This window comes from Prionailurus bengalensis, chromosome E3 (genome assembly GCF_016509475.1).
Source record: "Prionailurus bengalensis isolate Pbe53 chromosome E3, Fcat_Pben_1.1_paternal_pri, whole genome shotgun sequence".
Lineage (NCBI taxonomy): Eukaryota > Metazoa > Chordata > Mammalia > Carnivora > Felidae > Prionailurus > Prionailurus bengalensis.
Genome location: NC_057357.1, coordinates 8,585,198 through 8,602,437, shown reverse-complemented (window position 1 = coordinate 8,602,437; position 17,240 = coordinate 8,585,198). Strand labels below are relative to the sequence as shown.

Below are 17,240 nucleotides of genomic sequence, written 5' to 3'. Positions count from 1 at the left end.
AGTGAAGGAAGGAAGGGGTGAAGAGTTGGGGGAAGAATGGAGGAATGATCTGAAAATGGGGGGGCAAGGACCCAAACTTGGGGGCTGCAGATGAGTGGCTTTACTTCACAGAAATCTAGACATGGTGGATGTGGGGGAGGGGCGAGCAAGATCAAAGACAGAAACATCCACATAACTTCTAACATATATCAGAAGGTATGGAAGGACCCAGGGAAATGCACAAAGACACATGCGTACACACACACACACACACACACTATTGACACATCAAGCCAGGCTCACTTTTCAGACACCAGCAGATGCCCAGACTGGATGCACTCAAAGTCTCCCAACCACGCAAGTATATGGACACTCAGAAGGATCAGAACCCCTGCACAGTCATACGTCTACAAAGACATCTGGACACAGGCAAAACACGCGGCCACACAGATTGGGAGAGATTTCATATTTAAATTGGAACACTGCCATGCCCATCCATTCTATCTGATTAAATACACAACTGGTCTTCCGATTCCCCTTCTCCCCACCCGTTTATGTTTCATCAATCTCTACACACACACAAACACACATGCACATATATGTGCATGCACACACAGGTGCATGGGGACGTACACAAGCCCCCAGGAACACAAACTGTTTCTCTAGGTGCCTGTCTCCCCTCATCTCACACTTAGTTGTTAGCCCCATCAGCTCTCAGTCTGCCCCCCCCCCTTGGCTCCTTCCCTCCCCCCTTCTCTCTTGGATGGTTTCCCCTCCCCCCTCCAGATGTCAGAGCCATTTCACTGATTCAGCCTCCTCGGGAAGGTAACGTGACCCCCTCCCCATTCCACTGCTCTCAGTAACCAGGCCAGGAAGATAAAGGGGAGAAGAGGAGGAGAAGGGAATGAGGGGAGCTCACAGGGTTAGGGAGTGGTCCTAGACAGTTGTGTGTGTTGGGGGATGGGGGTTAATCACAGCTTTGGGGTCTGCTGCCCCCTCCTTTCTCTGCTTTCTTTGGCATCTCTACAGTCACCTTGGTTCTCAGGGCTTTTTTTTCCCCCCTCTCCTTTAGCCTGTTCCTTCTACCTGTTCCAGATTCCTTCCTCCCTCCCTCCCTCTCCTGCTCCCATCTCCTCTCTCTTGCCTCTCTCTCTGCTCCTCCCCACCTCTTTCCCTGCAGAGCTGATGGGCTTTCTTCTGGGAAAGTCGAGCCACTGATGGAACCGAGAAGCCACTGCTGGCTATAGAGGGAAAGCACGTGAGTGTGTGTGTGTGTGTGTGTGTGTGTGTGTGTGAAAGAGAGAGAGAGAGAGAGAGAGAGAGAGAGAGAGAGGGAGAAGGAGGGTCAGTGCTAGGAAGAGATGAGGAGGGGGTTGAGGACTGGCTCAGAAAGAGTCTCTGAGCCCTGACAGACTGCCCTGATCTCGGTTTCCAGAGTCTTAGGGCGCGGGTGTCCTGCGTGTGCCCACAGGCACCCCTGTGTCCGCAGTTCTTGTGTGTCTGGCATGTGTCATTGTCACTCCCCCCTTTCCCTGCCCACGCCCCCGCACAGCTTTCTGCCTGCACCGCAGCCCCCTTCAACCTCCCTCCTCCCCTTCATTCCTGCAGTGGCTGCTCCCCTTGCCTTCCTCTCTTCTCCCCTACCCCCTCCCCATTTCCGTCCTCCCCCCCCCCACCCCCGCCCACGGCTGGTCTCCCTTCACTGGACCCGGCTCGCTGATGGATTCTCTTTGCGCAATCTGTGCGTCATCGCCCCCCCCCCCACAACCTCTAGTTGTCCAAGCCCCCAACCCCAACCCTTCTGGCAGGAGATACGGACGAGGGGTCTGGTGGTAGAGAGGGGCTGTCTCTGACGTTGCACACCCACCCCCACCCCACCGCGTTCAAACCTTCCCTTTAAGCGGTGGAGAGAGCTGGAGTTGAGTCACCCCCCCAACCTGCGCAACCCCCTCCCCACCTGGTCTGCTCTCGCCCTCCAAACGTCCTTTGGGGGGGAAGCAGAGGGAGGGAAAGAAGCAGGAGGAGGGTGGGGAGAAGTGGGCTGACAAGGGGCAAGCGGGGGCGCCAACATACGCTACAGAGTGAGATGGACAGAAGGACAGACACACCTTTTTCTCCAAACACGCACCGACTGTGAACAGACAAGACAGAGGCACACACATCCTCAATCTTTCCCCTTTCTTCTGACTCGGACCCTTTCCAACGGGATTACCAAAACCGCAAGATCCACCCATCTGCCCCGGCCCAGGACTGGCACCCCGCACCGTAGATCCGCGAACAGCGCCCGCAGGCGCGCAGATCCGTCCCTCCTCTCTCGGGTTCACGCCGTCCTTGGGTGTGTTCCCTATGGACCGTGCGTGCGGTCGGGGGATGGGGAGTCCAGCCCCTTCCTCGGCTTTGGAATCTTTATCCTCCCCCTCCCCAGTATGGATCTCCTACTGATACCCAGTCAGACTCCGGGAGTGCCCCCATCCTATTCGGCTCAGCGACGCGGGTTGCCGCAGCTGCAAGTTGCTCTGTAACCCACCCTCCCGCTTTGCAGCGTCTCCGCATCCACCCTTCCATTCATTCTCCCATTCATTCATTCATCCTTTTCTCCTCGTCCCTCCTTCATTCATTCATAGCCCCCTGCCCCGCCCGCCTCGGCGATTTCATTCATTCATTCATTCATTCATTTCCCTGGTGCTAGGCTAACGCACGCCCCTCTAGCCGAGGCTCCCAGTGCGCAGGCGCAGGCCGGGAGAAGAACACATCCTCCAATCACTGGGCAGCCCCCCGCTTCGAGGCACCCGCCCGCTTCCCCATGAATGAACATTGACGTCAATGGGGCGGGGCCAGCCCACGTGACCCTGCGCTCTCCCCTTTATAAGGCGGCAGCGGCGCGGGCGCTGTCCAGCGTGCTGAAGCCGGAGCGAGCGAGTCGCCCAGAGCCGCGCGGACCCAGCTGAGCCCAACCCACTGGACGCCAGAACTCGACCGTCGCTCCTATCCCAGCCACTGCTCGGAGCCGAGGCGGACGCGTCCCGATCTTTCCCTGTCCCCACCCCGCCCCGACCCTCCTCTCCACCTCCCGCATCGTGACACCAGCTGGTAAATACTCCGCTGTCCATCCCTCAAACCCTCAGCAGCCGTGGGCGTGAGGGAGGGTTTCTCTCTCCTCCCGGATGGGGGTGTTAAAAACACAGCGGGGAGACCCCGGTAAGGGTCCCTGATAAGTGGGGGAGTCGCCGCTTTTCTCTTGCTGCTGAAGTCGCCCACGCACCATCCGGGGAGTCCTGTGGGGAGGGAGCAGAGATTTTTTTCCACCTTATCTTAGCTGCTTAGTACGTGGGCGCTGGCAGTGAGATGGCTTAGGCAAGGGGGCGAAGAGGCATTGGGGGAGCGAGGGTTGCGGGCGTTTTCCCATTTACACGACTCCAGAGATCGGCACAACATCTTCCTCCTTTGCTTCTAAACGTCCCTCCTCTGGGTAAGGTTAGGGGGATGAGGGAAGCCCTGGCTTTCCTGATTAAAGGTGGGGGAAGGGGATATAGAATCAGAGAGCGGAAAATTCTTACAGAAACCCTCTCTTTCTTTGGTCCCTTCTATTTTTCACAGTCTCCGGCAGTCCTTTGGTCATGAAATCGCTCAGGTTGCAGGCTTCCACCCTCGTCTGCTTCCTTCTACTGATCAAGGGGTTGGGAGCAGCGCCCCCGGGGCACCCTGAGGCGCAGCCACCTCCCCTCAGCTCTGAACATAAAGAGCCGGTAGCTGGGGACGCAGCACCCGGGCCGAACGATGTTAGCGCCCCAGAGGTCCGAGCCGCTCGAAATTCTGAGCCGCAGGACGAGGGAGAGCTTTTCCAGGGCGTGGATCCCCGGGCGCTGGCCGCGGTGCTGCTTCAGGCACTTGACCGCCCGGCCTCGCCCCCGGCTCCCGGCGGCTCCCAGCAGGGGCCAAAGGAAGAAGCAGCAGAAGCTCTGCTGACCGAGACCGTGCGCAGCCAGACCCACAGCCTGCCGGCGCCGGAGACCCAGGCACCTGCGGCCCCGCCTCGCCCTCAGACTCAGGAGAATGGTCCCGAGGCTGGAGACCCCTCCGAGGAGCTCGAGGCGCTAGCTTCTCTGCTCCAGGAACTGCGAGATTTCAGTCCGAGCAGCGCCAAGCGCCAGCAAGAGACAGCGGCAGCAGAAACGGAAACTCGCACGCACACTCTGACCCGAGTCAACCTGGAGAGCCCCGGGCCGGAGCGCGTGTGGCGCGCTTCCTGGGGAGAGTTCCAGGCGCGCGTTCCGGAGCGCGCGCCCCTGCCACCCCCCGCTCCCCCGCAATTCCAGGCGCGTATGCCCGAGAGCGGGTCCCTTCCTGAAGCCCACCAGTTCGGGGAAGGGGTATCCTCCCCCCAAACACATCTAGGTGAGGCATTGGCACCCCTATCCAAGGCGTACCAAAGCCTGGGCGCCCCTTTCCCCAAGGCGCGCCGTCCGGAGAGCTCACTCCTGGGCGGCTCTGAGGCTGGGGAGCGCCTTCTACAGCAAGGGCTGGCGCAGGTAGAAGCCGGGCGGCGACAGGCAGAGGCCACACGGCAGGCCGCGGCGCAGGAAGAGCGGCTGGCAGACCTCGCCTCGGACCTGCTGCTCCAATATTTGCTGCAGGGCGGGGCCCGGCAGCGCGGCCTTGGGGGTCGGGGGCTGCAGGAGAAGGAGGAGGAGCGAGAGAGCGTGAGGGAGGATGCGGAGGCGGAGCAGGAGAGACGCGGCGGGGCGGAGAGGGTGGGGGAAGAGGATGAGGAGGCGGCGGAGGCGGAGGCAGAGGCGGAGGAGGCGGAGAGGGCGCGGCAGAACGCGCTGCTGTTCGCAGAGGAGGAGGAGGACGGAGAAGCCGGAGCCGAGGACAAGCGCTCCCAGGAGGAGATGCCCGGCCACCGTCGGAAGGAGGCTGAGGGGGCACAGGAGGGCGGGGAGGAGGACGACGACGACGAAGAGATGGACCCTCAGACGATCGACAGCCTTATTGAGCTGTCCACCAAACTCCATCTGCCAGCAGACGACGTGGTCAGCATCATCGAAGAGGTGGAGGAGAAGCGGAAGCGGAAGAAGAACGCCCCTCCCGAGCCCGTGCCGCACCCCCGGGCCGCCCCCGCCCCCACCCACGTCCGTTCCCCGCAGCCCCCGCCTCCCGCCCCCGCCCCCGCCCGAGAGGAGCTGCCCGACTGGAACGAGGTGCTCCCGCCTTGGGATCGCGAGGAGGACGAGTTGTTTCCCCCGGGGCCCTACCACCCTTTTCCCAACTACATCCGGCCGCGGACACTGCAGCCACCCGCTGCCTCGCGCCGCCGCCACTACCACCACGCCCTGCCGCCTTCGCATCACTATCCCGGCCGGGAGGCCCAGGCGCGGCGCGCGCAGGAGGAGGCGGAGGCGGAGGAGCGCCGGATGCAGGAGCAGGAGGAGCTGGAGAATTACATCGAGCACGTGCTGCTCCGGCGCCCGTGACCTGCCCCGGTCCCGCCCCCGCGCGCCGGAGACGCGCGCGCTGCCACCCCCCTCCGTGTTGCTCCTCTCCCCTTCTAGGTGTTTGCATGCACCCCAGCCCCATCCCTGGCCGCCGCCTGGCCCCGCCCCTACCCCCGGGTCGCCCCGCCCCAGGGCTGCGCCGGGACCTGTCAGACAGCTTCCCGGATTCGAAGCCCGAACTCCCCAAATTCATTCAAGGGGGCTCCCGGGGCCATCCCAGGCGGGCGGGCGGTTTGTGCGAATTCCCTCTCCTACCACGGCCTCTGGTCCCCACTAGTCCCTGTCGGGACGTCCCCGTCCAAAACCGGAAAAAGCTATTCCAGTTAATTGTGTGAAGAAGTGTCTGTCTCCTGCCCTTTGGGCCTCCCAGGAGCCTCTGCACCCTCTCCAGTTCGGTGTGAATTTACCTATTCTTTCCCTTCTCTGTTGTAAATACCCCTCACGGAGGAAATAGTTTTGCTAAGAAATAAAAGTGACTATTTTATTAGGACTTTGTTCTCCCTTATTCACCCGTCCCCTTGGGCCTCCGTGGTCCTCCCCAAGGGGCGGTGAGGGAAGCGCCAGCCACAACACCCTGTTCAAAAGTGAGGGTAGTGGAACCACTTTCAACCATATTCAAGAGTAGAATATGGCCCACATCTACTAAGAAAGCCTAAATTCCACTTCCAGCTTAGGGGTGGTGGCGGGGGGGGGGGGGTGTAAAGTCATTGGTCCCCAGGGTGGGGCAGCTCCAGGCCACTTTGAAGGCTCTTTTGTTCATGATCCTCTGGCCTCTTAGGCAGTACTGGTGGCTCCCCACAGCCCCTGTTCCACCTACTCGCCTCCCTTAACTGCCCCCTAAATTCCCTGGTCCTGCATACTTCGCAACAAACAGGGAGGAAGGGCCTCCAGCTATAGAAACACCTTGCTTTTAGACATTTCTCAACCCTTTGCAAAGCACACAGGGTCGGATATACTGTTGAACTCCTGACTCCTCTCTCCAAATAGAACTAAACCAGCTGAGGGGCGCCTGGGTGGCTCAGTTAAGTGTCCAACTCTGGGCTTTGGCTCAGGTCACGATCTCATGGACGGTGAGATGGAGCCCCGAATCGAGCTCTGTGCTGACAGCACTTAGCCTGTTTGGGATTCTCTCTGACCCCCCTCTCTCTGCCCCTCGCTCCAGCATTCTCTCTCTCAAAAGAAATACAAACAAAAACAAAAAACAGCCGAATGAAATGTTCCACAAAGAAACCTCAGAGGGGTGAAACTATGTCCCCAGGAATGGCTCCTACCTGGCCAAAGGCAGCTCCAGAGCCGGAGACACCGTGTTCAGAAAGGCACTGAGCTCACAGACCCATTTGGAATAGGGGTACCAGATAAAGTACAGGACACCCGGTTAAAATTTCATTTTGAATAGACAGCGGATGTGTTTGCATAGGACACATAAACTAAAAATAGTATCACTCAAAGTGAACTGGGTGTCCTCTTTTTTTCTTCCTCTCTCTCTCGAACTCTGGCAAACCTAGTTCCAGGGGGGTGAAGAGGCAGTGTTCCCGTCCCCTCCTGACTGATCCCAGAAGCTTTTCCTTCCTTCACCAGAGCCTAAGCAGGCAAAGTCCAGAAATGCTCTTCCTTTTATTTCAGAGGAAAGGAAATAAAGTCAGCCACTGCCCACACCCCACCTCTTAGCTCCTGCCTCACCCAGAACGCGGAGTGAGGGAGGGACAGTCTCCCATAAAGCCTGCCCTTCCCCCAAAGCTCACTTCCCTCAAAGTGGCAAGGTTAGAAAAAAATTAACCACGCTGTCCCTCCCCTGGCACTGGACAGAGTCCCCACTGCAGCCAAGGAGGAGGGAGGAGGAGGGCAGATGAGGGGAAAGGACTTCCCTCTCAAATACACAGGACCCCCCTCCCCGCTCCTGCCCCAGGCAGAGAAGATGCCCTGGCTGACTATGGGGCAGGGTGGAGGTAGGTTTTGGGGCAGGGAGCAGAGAAGAACCCTGAAAACCTTTTCCCTTTAACCTGACATATTTATATATTTACAGTTATAGGGGAGGGGAGTGAGTTTGGGGTAACATTAGTTCTTCAAAGGCAGGGAATGAAAGCCAAATAGCACCCCCATTTTGGTCACATTTGCCTACCTCCTAAAACCTTCATTGGGGAAAGGGGAAACAGGAGATAGAGGTGGAGGGAGGGAATGTTTGAGGGTCCTGAGCCCACAGCTCACTCTGAAAGAAGGTGAGGCAGCAGAGGAGGGACAGCTGGGTCCCGTCGAGAAAAGGGGGCACTCATGCCCTGCCTCTCCACCAGCTCCCCACATCTCCACGCGGCCCAGGCGGGGGCTACGCCAGACCCATCTCCTCCAGCACACTGCGAGGCGACTCATCCTCCTGAGGCAGAGACAGACAGAGGGTGACGCAGAGACACCAGGAGAGGTGGACAGGGAATGAGGCAGAGGAGGGTGGGCAAGACAACAACATCACGAGTTGGGGAAGCACAGAGAGACACGGGGAGGGGAGAGAGAAGCCAACATGAGCTCAAGGCTGGAACAGCTGGGGACCCTTCCGGGGAGCTCCCCAGTCTCCAGGGACCACCCCCCAGAGGCCAACTGTGGCGAGGAAGGAGGTCCAGGTTGAGTCCACCACCACCCAGAAAATCCCAAACCAGGAGCTTGGTGAGCAGGGGCACAGTCTCAGTATCTGAGGGGGAAGGGTGTGAAGCTGGGACGGGGGCGGGCAGGGGAGGGAACCTGCTTTCTGAAGGCTGGGGGTGCCAGCTGGCTGGGTTCTTTTATTCAGAGTGGGGGCAGGGAGTAATCAGTTGGCATCAGGTCCCTGAGGGAAGGTGAACCAGACTGCAGAGAAATGAGTCATTAGGGTCTGAGCAGAGCACTAGTAACAGGGGTGGGTGTGTGCCAGGGCACGTGTGTGTGTGTGTGTGTGTGTGTGTGTGTGTGTGTATAAAGGGGAAGTCAGACCAGTGAGGTGGCAAGTTCAATTCTGCTCCTTCTCTTACTGCAGAGATGAGCCCCCATCTTTCCCCCTCCTCAGAGCCAGCTCGGGCCAGCTTGCTTGTCATTGCAGATTCCGGTGACTCATCTCCCTGCACCAAGTCTCAGCGGTGGCACAGCAGAGAGGGGGCAGGCAGTAATGGGGTGAGGGCGGGGGCGTCAGAGAGCAGGAGAACCCCCAGCCAGGCACCCTCTACCCCAACCCCCGAGTCCCCGCCACCCTTCGCTTCTGAGGAGCAGAGGCTTTTGAGTGTGTGAGTGTGTGTGTGTGTGTGTGTGTGTGTGTGTGTGTGTGTGCGTTAAGAAAAAATGGGGAAGGAGAAGACACCAGGGGGGTGAAGAATCATGTGCCCCTTCTCCAATTCCCTGAGCAACCCTAAATGCCTAGAGAAAGATGGGACACGGGAGATTCAGCTAGGATGGGACACCTTGGGTCTTGGGAGAAAGAGGGGGAGCGGGCCCAGCGGGCTGCCTGCCACCCAAACCTCCCACCCCGAGCAGTCAGCGCTTGAGGGCAAGCTGGCCAACTGGGTGCTGTGGGGGCCAGACGCCACAGGGAGGGGGGCCCCCTTGGTGGCGGGAAGGGGGCAGCCGTGGCTGGCAGGCAAGGTGTCCAGGGCAGGGAGGGCACCCTCCACCACGGTACTCATCTTCCTCCTCACCGTCCCAGGCCCGTACCTCCTGCAGCAGGTCTGCCTGCTCGATGGCCTTCAGCACACTCTTCTTGGAGGTGTCCTGGACGTCTCCCCCCATCAGAAACTCGTCCAAGATGAAGTAGGCCTTCTCAAAGTTGAAGATGATGTCCAGCTCGCACACCTGGGAGGAGGGGGAGGGAGAAGGCAGGGTTGAGTGTCAAGGTGCGTTCCTACCCCACCTGCACCCCAGCCGCCCGCTTCTTTTCTTTTTTTTCCTTTTCTTTTTTAAATGTTTATTTGAGGTGGGGAGAGGCAGAGAGAGAGGGAGAGAATCTCAAGCAGGCTCCACACTCGGTGTGGAGCCCCACGTGGGGCTTGATCTCACACCCAAGAGATCATGACCTGAGCTGAAATCAACAGTCAGGCGCTTAACCCACTGAGCCACACAGGCATCCTGCCCACTTCTTTTCTCATCATGGCTCCACGGTCTTCTCTTTGGGACCACTTCTCCCACCCCGGGCTCTTGCCACGCAGGTCGATGACCTCCCCAACCCATAGGCCTTAGCGTTCAGTTTGACTTTTCCTTCTTGACTGTAGTTCCTGCTGCCTTCCCCTCCAAATCTGTGACATTGTTCCCACCAGAGGCTGGCTAGTCTCCCTTCCTAGACACTATGGAGCAGAGGAGGAGACTCTGAATCACAGGTAGAAAGACTTGAGTTCTAAGCAAGGCTCTGCCCCTAGGCAGCTAGATGCACATGTCACTTCACTTCTCTGAGCCTCAATTTTCTCATCTGAAAATGCAGATAACAACACCTACTCGCAGGATAGAATAAGGAGCAGACACGAGAGCCTGAAAGCCCTTTGTAAACCATTAAGTGGAATACAAATTATGGAGTCATTACTATTCTCCATCTAAGATCTGAGCTGTCAATGTCCAGGCTATACCCCAGATCAGTTAATTCAGAACTGCTGGGGGTGGGACCCAGGCATCACTAATCAACAACAACAACAACAACAACAACAACAACAACAAATCTCTCCAGGAAATTCCAATGCAAAGTCAAGGTCAGGAGCCACTGATAAAATCTGAACTTGGTTTCTGTCCTTATGGGAGAGGTCCGAGCTGAGCTCCACTTGATTAAGTGGCAGATTCTGATCTGCCCCCCCTGGGCCCAGGGGCCGATTAAGGGATATGGCTAATAGGCTTAAGGCTTAAAATGGGAAATTAATTACTGTTCTCACTGCTCCAATTTCACCTCGCCCAAATCTTCTAGGCAGAGCCTGGAAGGGTCCCAGGGTTTGGTAGAAGAGGGGACTGCTGGGTACGAAAAGGTGGGTGGGGACACTTACGCTGCCGAAGTATTTGTCCAGGAGCTCCACATATCGGTGGATCAGCTCCAGCGTGATGAGCTCATTGTCTTGGCCCTCGATGGCGCAGCAGAAGTAGAGGCTGGCATATCTGTGGACAGGGGCACATGCGGGGTAGCTGGGGGGGCTGCTGGGCCTGCTTCCGGATCCAGGCTTTCTGCACTCAAACCTCCCATTTGCCCTCATTTCCAGCTCAGGGTCTATGTCCCTACTGGACACAGGCAGGGTGACCCCAGGGTATGCAAATAGTAACTCACTCTGCCTCGAGGTGGCTCTCACAAGCACAGGCAAAGACAGGCACGCACACTCTTTCCCTCTCGCCCTCTGACCTGTTCAGTTTGACTCAGCAAAATCCTGAGTGAACTAATCCACCTGCTCAAAGAAGGAACTGGACAGGGTGTGTGTGTGTGTTGGGAAAGGTGGTGCAGGACCTAGGACTGTTGAATGAGGCTGCGAGGGACGTGTGCAATGGACAAGAATAGGGCCTTTGCGACAGAGGTGAAGTAGGTGTCAGGTTGAGCAATACAAGTGGGGAACAAGAAGGTCTTCAAGGGAAGTTCGGAGAGTAAAGGAAGAAGCTGGAATTCATCACTGCCCTCCGGATGCCCTTAGTTTCCAATCCTCCCTGACCCGAACGGATGCCTTATTTCTCGGCCATCTGAACCCACTGCCAGGCCCCAATCAAGCAGGGTCCAGACCGGTCTGAAAGCCGGTGGTGAGTCACCTCTTATAGACGACTTTGAGATCCCTCCACTCCAGGAAGCTGCACATCTTGGGCTTGCGAGCCAGAACCACCTGCATAAGCTCCCGAACCATTTTCTTTCGCTCCTTGTCCGATGTGGCCAGGTACCATTTTTGCAGCCGCAGCTTCCCCTGCCGGCTGAACAGCAGCATGAATCGCATCTAGGCAGAGGGGGCAGAGCTGAGGGTCAGAGATTTGGTTCTCTGAGTTTGTTTACTCCAGAAACACAGCCACAAATGCATCCATCATATCCACACACATCTAACTCTTCTCTATTCGTGGCCCCGGTTGCTTCGAAAATCAGCCCTTGCCGTCAACTCTGGGTATTCCCGCCAGCAGGTGCCCTTCCTTCTGGAACATGTCAGAGCTTCTGAGTCTGTCATTTGGGCTCAAACCCTGGCTCTACTAGTTGAGTCATTTGCCTTGGGCAATTATTTCATGTTCTGGCCCTCAGTTTCCTGGTCTGTAAGATGGATGTAATAAAAGTACCTTCCTGTTTGGAGGGATTAAACGAGTTGATATATGCAACTGTGCCTGTCACGTGGTAAGCACTGTAACACATTAAGAGTCAGTATTATTATCCCTTCACCTTCTGTTTCATACTTTTGTCTTCCACAGGTCATTAAAATGCCTAATAGAGTGACAAACAGCCCATAGCTGAAGTCAAAGAGAGGTCTGCTTTCTTCCATGGTCCTTCTGTCCACCACCACGCTGAAATGGGGTATTTTGTCTCTAGAAAAGCTCCCTCAATTCTCCACCCCATCCTGGACATACATTCTTGCTGATGTCCCCAGTGCACTGCCTTCAATTGCCAGTCATATTACCAGGGGCATTGGGACCCCCAAATTCCACCCTCCTCTCTCCTCAGCCATCCAGGCACCTGGCCACTGACAGCCCTCTCTTTTTTTTTTTTTTTTTTTTCCTTTTAGGGTGACTCCTGTTAGGCACTGACACCTCTCCAGACACCAGGTGACAATTTCCCTTTCAGTTCCTCAGTTAGGACACTGCCATTCAGGGTGGTTCCTGAAGCTTTGTGCAACACAGTGCAGGCTGAGTTGAGCGGGGAGGAGGGCAGAGCCCTCACTACCCTGTGCACCCTCAGTTTCCCAGTTCCAGTTCCAGGTCCAGTCTATATATCCTGGAGTTATTGCCTTGTCCCTCCAGTGCTCCTCTCCCTGGGCATTACCAGGGCTGGAATCCGTGGGTGTTTGAAACAATGCTACTTTAGGGTTTTGGGCGGTGTGGAAGGGAAAACACTGCTAGCGTGGTGGGAGGGCAGCAGAGGGGCGCAAGGGAGCCCTGCGCGTCTGAGACTGGGGGGCGGGGAAGCGGGAAGCCAGCAGGAAGACGGAAGGCCTGGGCTCCGGAAAGAGAATGGGATGGGGGGCGGAGAGCCAAGAACACGGGAGCCGGGGATCCGAAGCCTGGGTCCGGGAGAGCAAGACCTCGAGCCCACTTGGCTTTCCCACCTCACCCCAGCCTGTAGGCGAGCTGGGAGATAAAGCGAGGCAGGACGTCCACTCCTCGGACCCGGAAACTGTCCCCTCCCACACACGGCTCTCCCCGCGGGCCGCCGCTCCTCCGGGTTGCTCGGGAACAGAGGGTCTTGGTGACCCGCCAACCCCGCCGCCTCCCTCCGCCGGCAGGCCCCCGCGCCCCTCTTCCTCCTGCGACTTCCCTGCGGCAGTGGTCGGGAGGTCCCCTTGGACCGCCACCCGCGACGTCCCCACGACTCGGGACGGTCCCGCCGCCCCTAGTCACCCCCTCTTGCCCCACAAATGCGCCCCTCCCCGCCCCTTCTCCCTAAAGCCATTTCCAGCTGCTCTTCCTTCCGAGGCCGGCTCGCCCACCCGCTCAGGTAAGTGGGGCCTGTGAGGACCGGAGGAAGAGAGGGCGGCCCGCACAGAGGGCGGCCCCCAAGGACCCCCGCAGGTGCAACCCACGCCCCTCGGTTCCCCCTCCCCTCCCTCTCCGCACAGCCTACCATCCTGCAGCCTCCGGCTCGGCGCGTCCCTCTTCGGCCACCGTACGCGCCAGCTCCACTCCCTTTCTTATCCTTTCTCCTCCTTCCCTCCCTCTAGCCTGAAGCCCCGCCCCGTCCCGCCCCGGCTCCGAGGCCCTTCGAGTGGCGTACTGCGCAGGCGCCAGCGCCGCGGGGCGCGCGGGCGGGGCTGGAGGCGGAGAAGCGGAAGCCATGGCAACCAGGTCCTCGACTTCGGCTTTGAGTAGCTCTATCGTCATGGTAACAAGGCTTTCTGGTAGGCTGGTTGGGGGATGGGGGGGTGGACAATGCGGTCCTCGCGCTTCTGCACCTTGAGGGGGAAAAAGGCGGGAAAAGGGGTGAGAGGCGGAAGGGACGACCATTGGAGTTTGTGAGGAAGCGGGGAGGACTAATGGAGGGCCTGGGGCGATGGAGACGGAGCAGGGTGGGAACTGGATTTGGGGTAGGGGCGAAGACTTGGGGAAGGCTAGACAAAGCGCGGTGGTGGGGCTGACATAAGATAAGGATGGAGCCCAAAATAGGCATGTACTGAGAACCTGCCAGATGCAGCACTCTCCTCAAGTAAGAAATGCACAGGTAATGAGGGAGACGGGAAATAAGAGAGAAAAGGAGGGGCTGATATTTAAGCGATGTGAAGAAAAGGGAGAGGGGCATGAACTAAGGCCAGAGGAATGTAGAGCATCTTACAAGGTGAGCATGGGTCGAAACTGAAAAGGGACACATGTAGCCTAGACACAAGTTTAAAAATGAGGAGGCTGTGGATTGGGCTACGGGCTCTTGGGCTGTCCATGTGCGTGTATCTTTCCTTGCGGTCAAGTAAAGCGGTTCGCACCTAAGAGAAAATCTTAAATTTTGTCATGTGGAAAACGACGTTTTTTAATTTCCGGGTACCACTTGAAGCAATTGTTGGGAAGGCCTCGCCTGTCTCCATTTTATGTTCTTTTTTTCTTCCTCTTGGATATGGAAGTCATATGCTATTGTGGCAAGACAGGGGGCCTAATGCATCTGGCATATAGTGTGGTCTCTGACCCTTACCGGATGTGCGGCCTCGGGTGAGTCATTTCAGCCGAGTTTCCTCATTTGAAAACTGAGGATGGCCGTACCTGCCTTGCAAGATGGTTTTGAGGATGTGTAGAGTATCCGGCATACTGTCAACGCCTGTTGACGGTGGCGCTGGTCATTTTCTCCCCATTCTCAACTTTTTTTGGTCTACTCCTTTGTCTTCTTCCTCTTTTTCATTCCCCTTTCTCCTCTGCCTTCAGCTTGCCAATGGCATACATGTTGGCGGAAGTATCTTGATAGTTGTTTTGTTTTTTGTTTTTTTAGGTCAAGTATAAGATCAGTAAAGCAAGCTGTTGGAGTTAGGAAGGGTAAATCATTAGGGAGTGAAAAAAAGGAAAGGAAATGTGTAAGAAGGGCAGAAGGCAAAAGGAATGAAAGAAATGTGCTCCTGGTGGGAAGAGGAGAAGGTTGTAGATAAGGAAGTAATGAGCCGTGAGGCAAAGACGTAAAGCAGAGAGCTGAGCAACAGCCTGTGGAAATTTGGAAGCTCTAGAGATGTGAACTCCTACACTCCTTGGAAAGCTGATACTTTCTAGAATTCCTTGTCTCAGCGTGGCATTGCCTCGCTGCAGAAAAGAGAAGATTTGTGAGAGAATTGTTAGAAATATGGGGTTTGCTCATGTAGAGTCCTAGACTTCCAAGTGGTTTACATCATTTTGAAGACAGTGGGCTGGATTTCTTCACTGTTAGCAAACGGTGAATGTAGCGAATCTGTGAGTTAGTGGATCCGGTGTGGCTTGTGTCTGCAGAGGAGTTCGGATTCGAGGCCGTGGGCAGTTGGGAGTCACTATGGTTGCCTGAGCTGATGAATAACTTGGCGAGAACACTTTTAAGAAGGTTAATCTAGGGGCGCCTGGGTGGCTCAGTCGGTTGGGCGACCGACTTCGGCTCAGGTCATGATCTCACAGTCCGTGAGTTCGAGCCCCGCGTCGGGCTCTGTGCTGACAGCTCAGAGCCTGGAGCCTGTTTCAGATTCTGTGTCTCCCTCTCTCTCTGACCCTCCCCCGTTCATGCTCTGTCTCTCTCTGTCTCAAAAATAAATAAACGTCAAATTAAAAAAAATTAAAAAAAAAAAGAAGGTTAATCTTACAGTAATCTGGGGGACAATATGAAAGGATAAATGGAAGGCTGGAAGATCATCTTTAGGAATCCAGGCACAAAGATGAAATGGAGACTTACAAATTGGAGAGGTGCCTGAAATGGGCCAATCAACTCACATTGATGACTAATTTGTATTGTCACCCTACAAACCATGCTGACACCTCCCTGAGCCTTCCCTCACCTGGTTGTAGCGGTGGTTCCTGCGGTGGTTGGCAGGGGGGTGGCCTGAAGCCTTTTCATCTCTATGAATTTATGCTCTGTGTTTCTCCGTCTTGTGATAACCTGTGCACCCACTTTTTGCACATTCTGTAAGTAGTCCATAGTTCCCAGATGATGTTATTTGTAGTCATCATTGTTTTTTCAACAACAACAACTTCAACAACTTCTTCTTCTTCTTCTTCTTCTTCTTCTTCTTCTTCTTCTTTCTTCTTTCCTCTTTCTTCTTCTTCTTTTTAACTGAGCAATCGGGACCTTACTATATGCTGTTCCTAACAGTTTGGACAATTAGAATATCTTCTGTGGTGGATGTTTGCCCTTCTTTTCACTTCCCAGGCTCCAACCCCATGTCGTAGGGTTTGGGAATCCCACCTTATGAGTCTAGGGTGAGACAGAACAACCTCCCAGTGAAACATTAGAAGTTTCCTGGGGTGTCTGGGTGGTTCAGTCAGTCAAGTGTCCAACTTCAGCTCAGGTCATGATCTCGTGGTTTGTGAGTTCGAGCCCCAAGTTGGGTTCTATGCTGACAGCTCAGAGCCTGGAGCCTGTTTCAGATTCTGTATCTCCCTGCCTCTCTCTGCCCCTCCCCTGCTTGCACTCTGTCTCTCAAAATAAATAAGTAAACATTTTTAAAAAGAGAGAAGTTTCCTGACTTTCACTTTGGCAGCCTTCTTTGTGCCCACAGCATTGGCATGTCTGCTGGACTTGACCAATCTGTGCATCTGTCCGGACTTTGGTCCAGGAAGGAATGAGGTGATGGAAGGGATATAAGACTCTGGTAGAAGGACAGAGGGTCAAAACCTAGGGTGCCAGTACAGCGGCACCAATGGCAGTGTCCGGGGCCCAGTGAAGGTTATAGGGCAGAGTCACCAGTGTGATTTGGGGCGCTACCTCTAGTGTGAGACCTTCCTCTGATTCTCTGGCCCTCCTGGAAATTCCCTGAGCTCCCCAGTTTCCTCTGGTGCTTCCCTTAGCTAGAGTTGGTTTCTGTCCCTGGTAACTAAGAACCTTGCCTGGTACTCTCGGTAAGCATGCCGTGTTGTCCCTTGGCTGCACGTGTGAGTTGGCCTTGTCTCTTCAGCTGGATTGTCTCCTTCAGAGATGGTATCTTTTTTTTATGTTTATTTATTTACTTAGAGAGAGCATGAGCAGAGGCGGGGCAGAGAGAGAGAGAGGGAGGGAGGGAGAGAGAGGGAGAGAGGGGGAGAGACCGAGAATCCTAAGCAGGTTCCATGCTGTCAGCACAGAGCCCGATCCAGGGTTCAGACCCACAACTGTGAGATCATGACCTGAGGCAGAATTGAGAGTCAGATGCTTAACTGACTGAGCCACCCAGGCGCTCCCTTCAGGGATGGCATCTTATTCATCTTCTGTTTCTTCACAGCGTCAAACATAGTGCTTGTTGACTGGCTTCAATTATGATTGGTATTCATGGTTATCAAATCTAGATATTTAACTCTTCTAATGCAAGCTATTCTAAACTCTAATTTTGTGTATGGTGGGTAGCATATTCAACATGTATTATTTCTGCTAGAGGATGAACTGTCTTTTGGTGTTTCTACTGTGCCTGGCACAATGCCTGACATACGGCAGCAGATACCCAACATTAGTAGAATAAGCGTATCCTGGATCCCCCATTTGGAAATCCCAAT

The 17,240-nt window shown here is 55.8% G+C and overlaps 2 protein-coding genes and 1 long non-coding RNA gene across 4 annotated transcripts; 2 read left to right on the top strand and 1 right to left on the bottom strand.

Moving 5' to 3' along the window:
* The first annotated feature begins 2,845 nt into the window (after positions 1 to 2,845).
* On the top strand, positions 2,846 to 5,958 carry VGF (VGF nerve growth factor inducible). 2 transcript variants are annotated; one of them, XM_043559759.1, is made up of 2 exons: positions 2,846 to 3,069; positions 3,577 to 5,958. In XM_043559759.1, the coding sequence occupies exon 2, from the start codon at positions 3,597 to 3,599 to the stop codon at positions 5,451 to 5,453; it is 1,857 nt and encodes a 618-aa protein (XP_043415694.1). In that variant the 5' UTR covers positions 2,846 to 3,069; positions 3,577 to 3,596; the 3' UTR covers positions 5,454 to 5,958. The 2 variants fall into 2 exon arrangements, with proteins under 2 accessions (XP_043415694.1, XP_043415695.1); XM_043559760.1 differs by lacking the exon at positions 2,846 to 3,069 and adding an exon at positions 3,316 to 3,448.
* Positions 5,959 to 7,069: 1,111 nt separating this feature from the next.
* On the bottom strand, positions 7,070 to 13,329 carry AP1S1 (adaptor related protein complex 1 subunit sigma 1). The gene is made up of 5 exons (XM_043559765.1): positions 13,192 to 13,329; positions 11,190 to 11,368; positions 10,448 to 10,556; positions 9,141 to 9,278; positions 7,070 to 7,842 (listed from the first exon to the last, which is right to left on the bottom strand). Exons 1-5 carry the CDS (start codon positions 13,192 to 13,194, stop codon positions 7,795 to 7,797), a joined length of 477 nt encoding a protein of 158 aa, XP_043415700.1. The 5' UTR covers positions 13,195 to 13,329; the 3' UTR covers positions 7,070 to 7,794.
* On the top strand, positions 12,612 to 16,783 carry LOC122471316. The gene is made up of 3 exons (XR_006294167.1): positions 12,612 to 13,065; positions 13,289 to 15,108; positions 15,351 to 16,783. It is a non-coding gene; the product is annotated as an uncharacterized LOC122471316 (long non-coding RNA).
* The last annotated feature ends 457 nt before the right edge of the window (positions 16,784 to 17,240 follow it).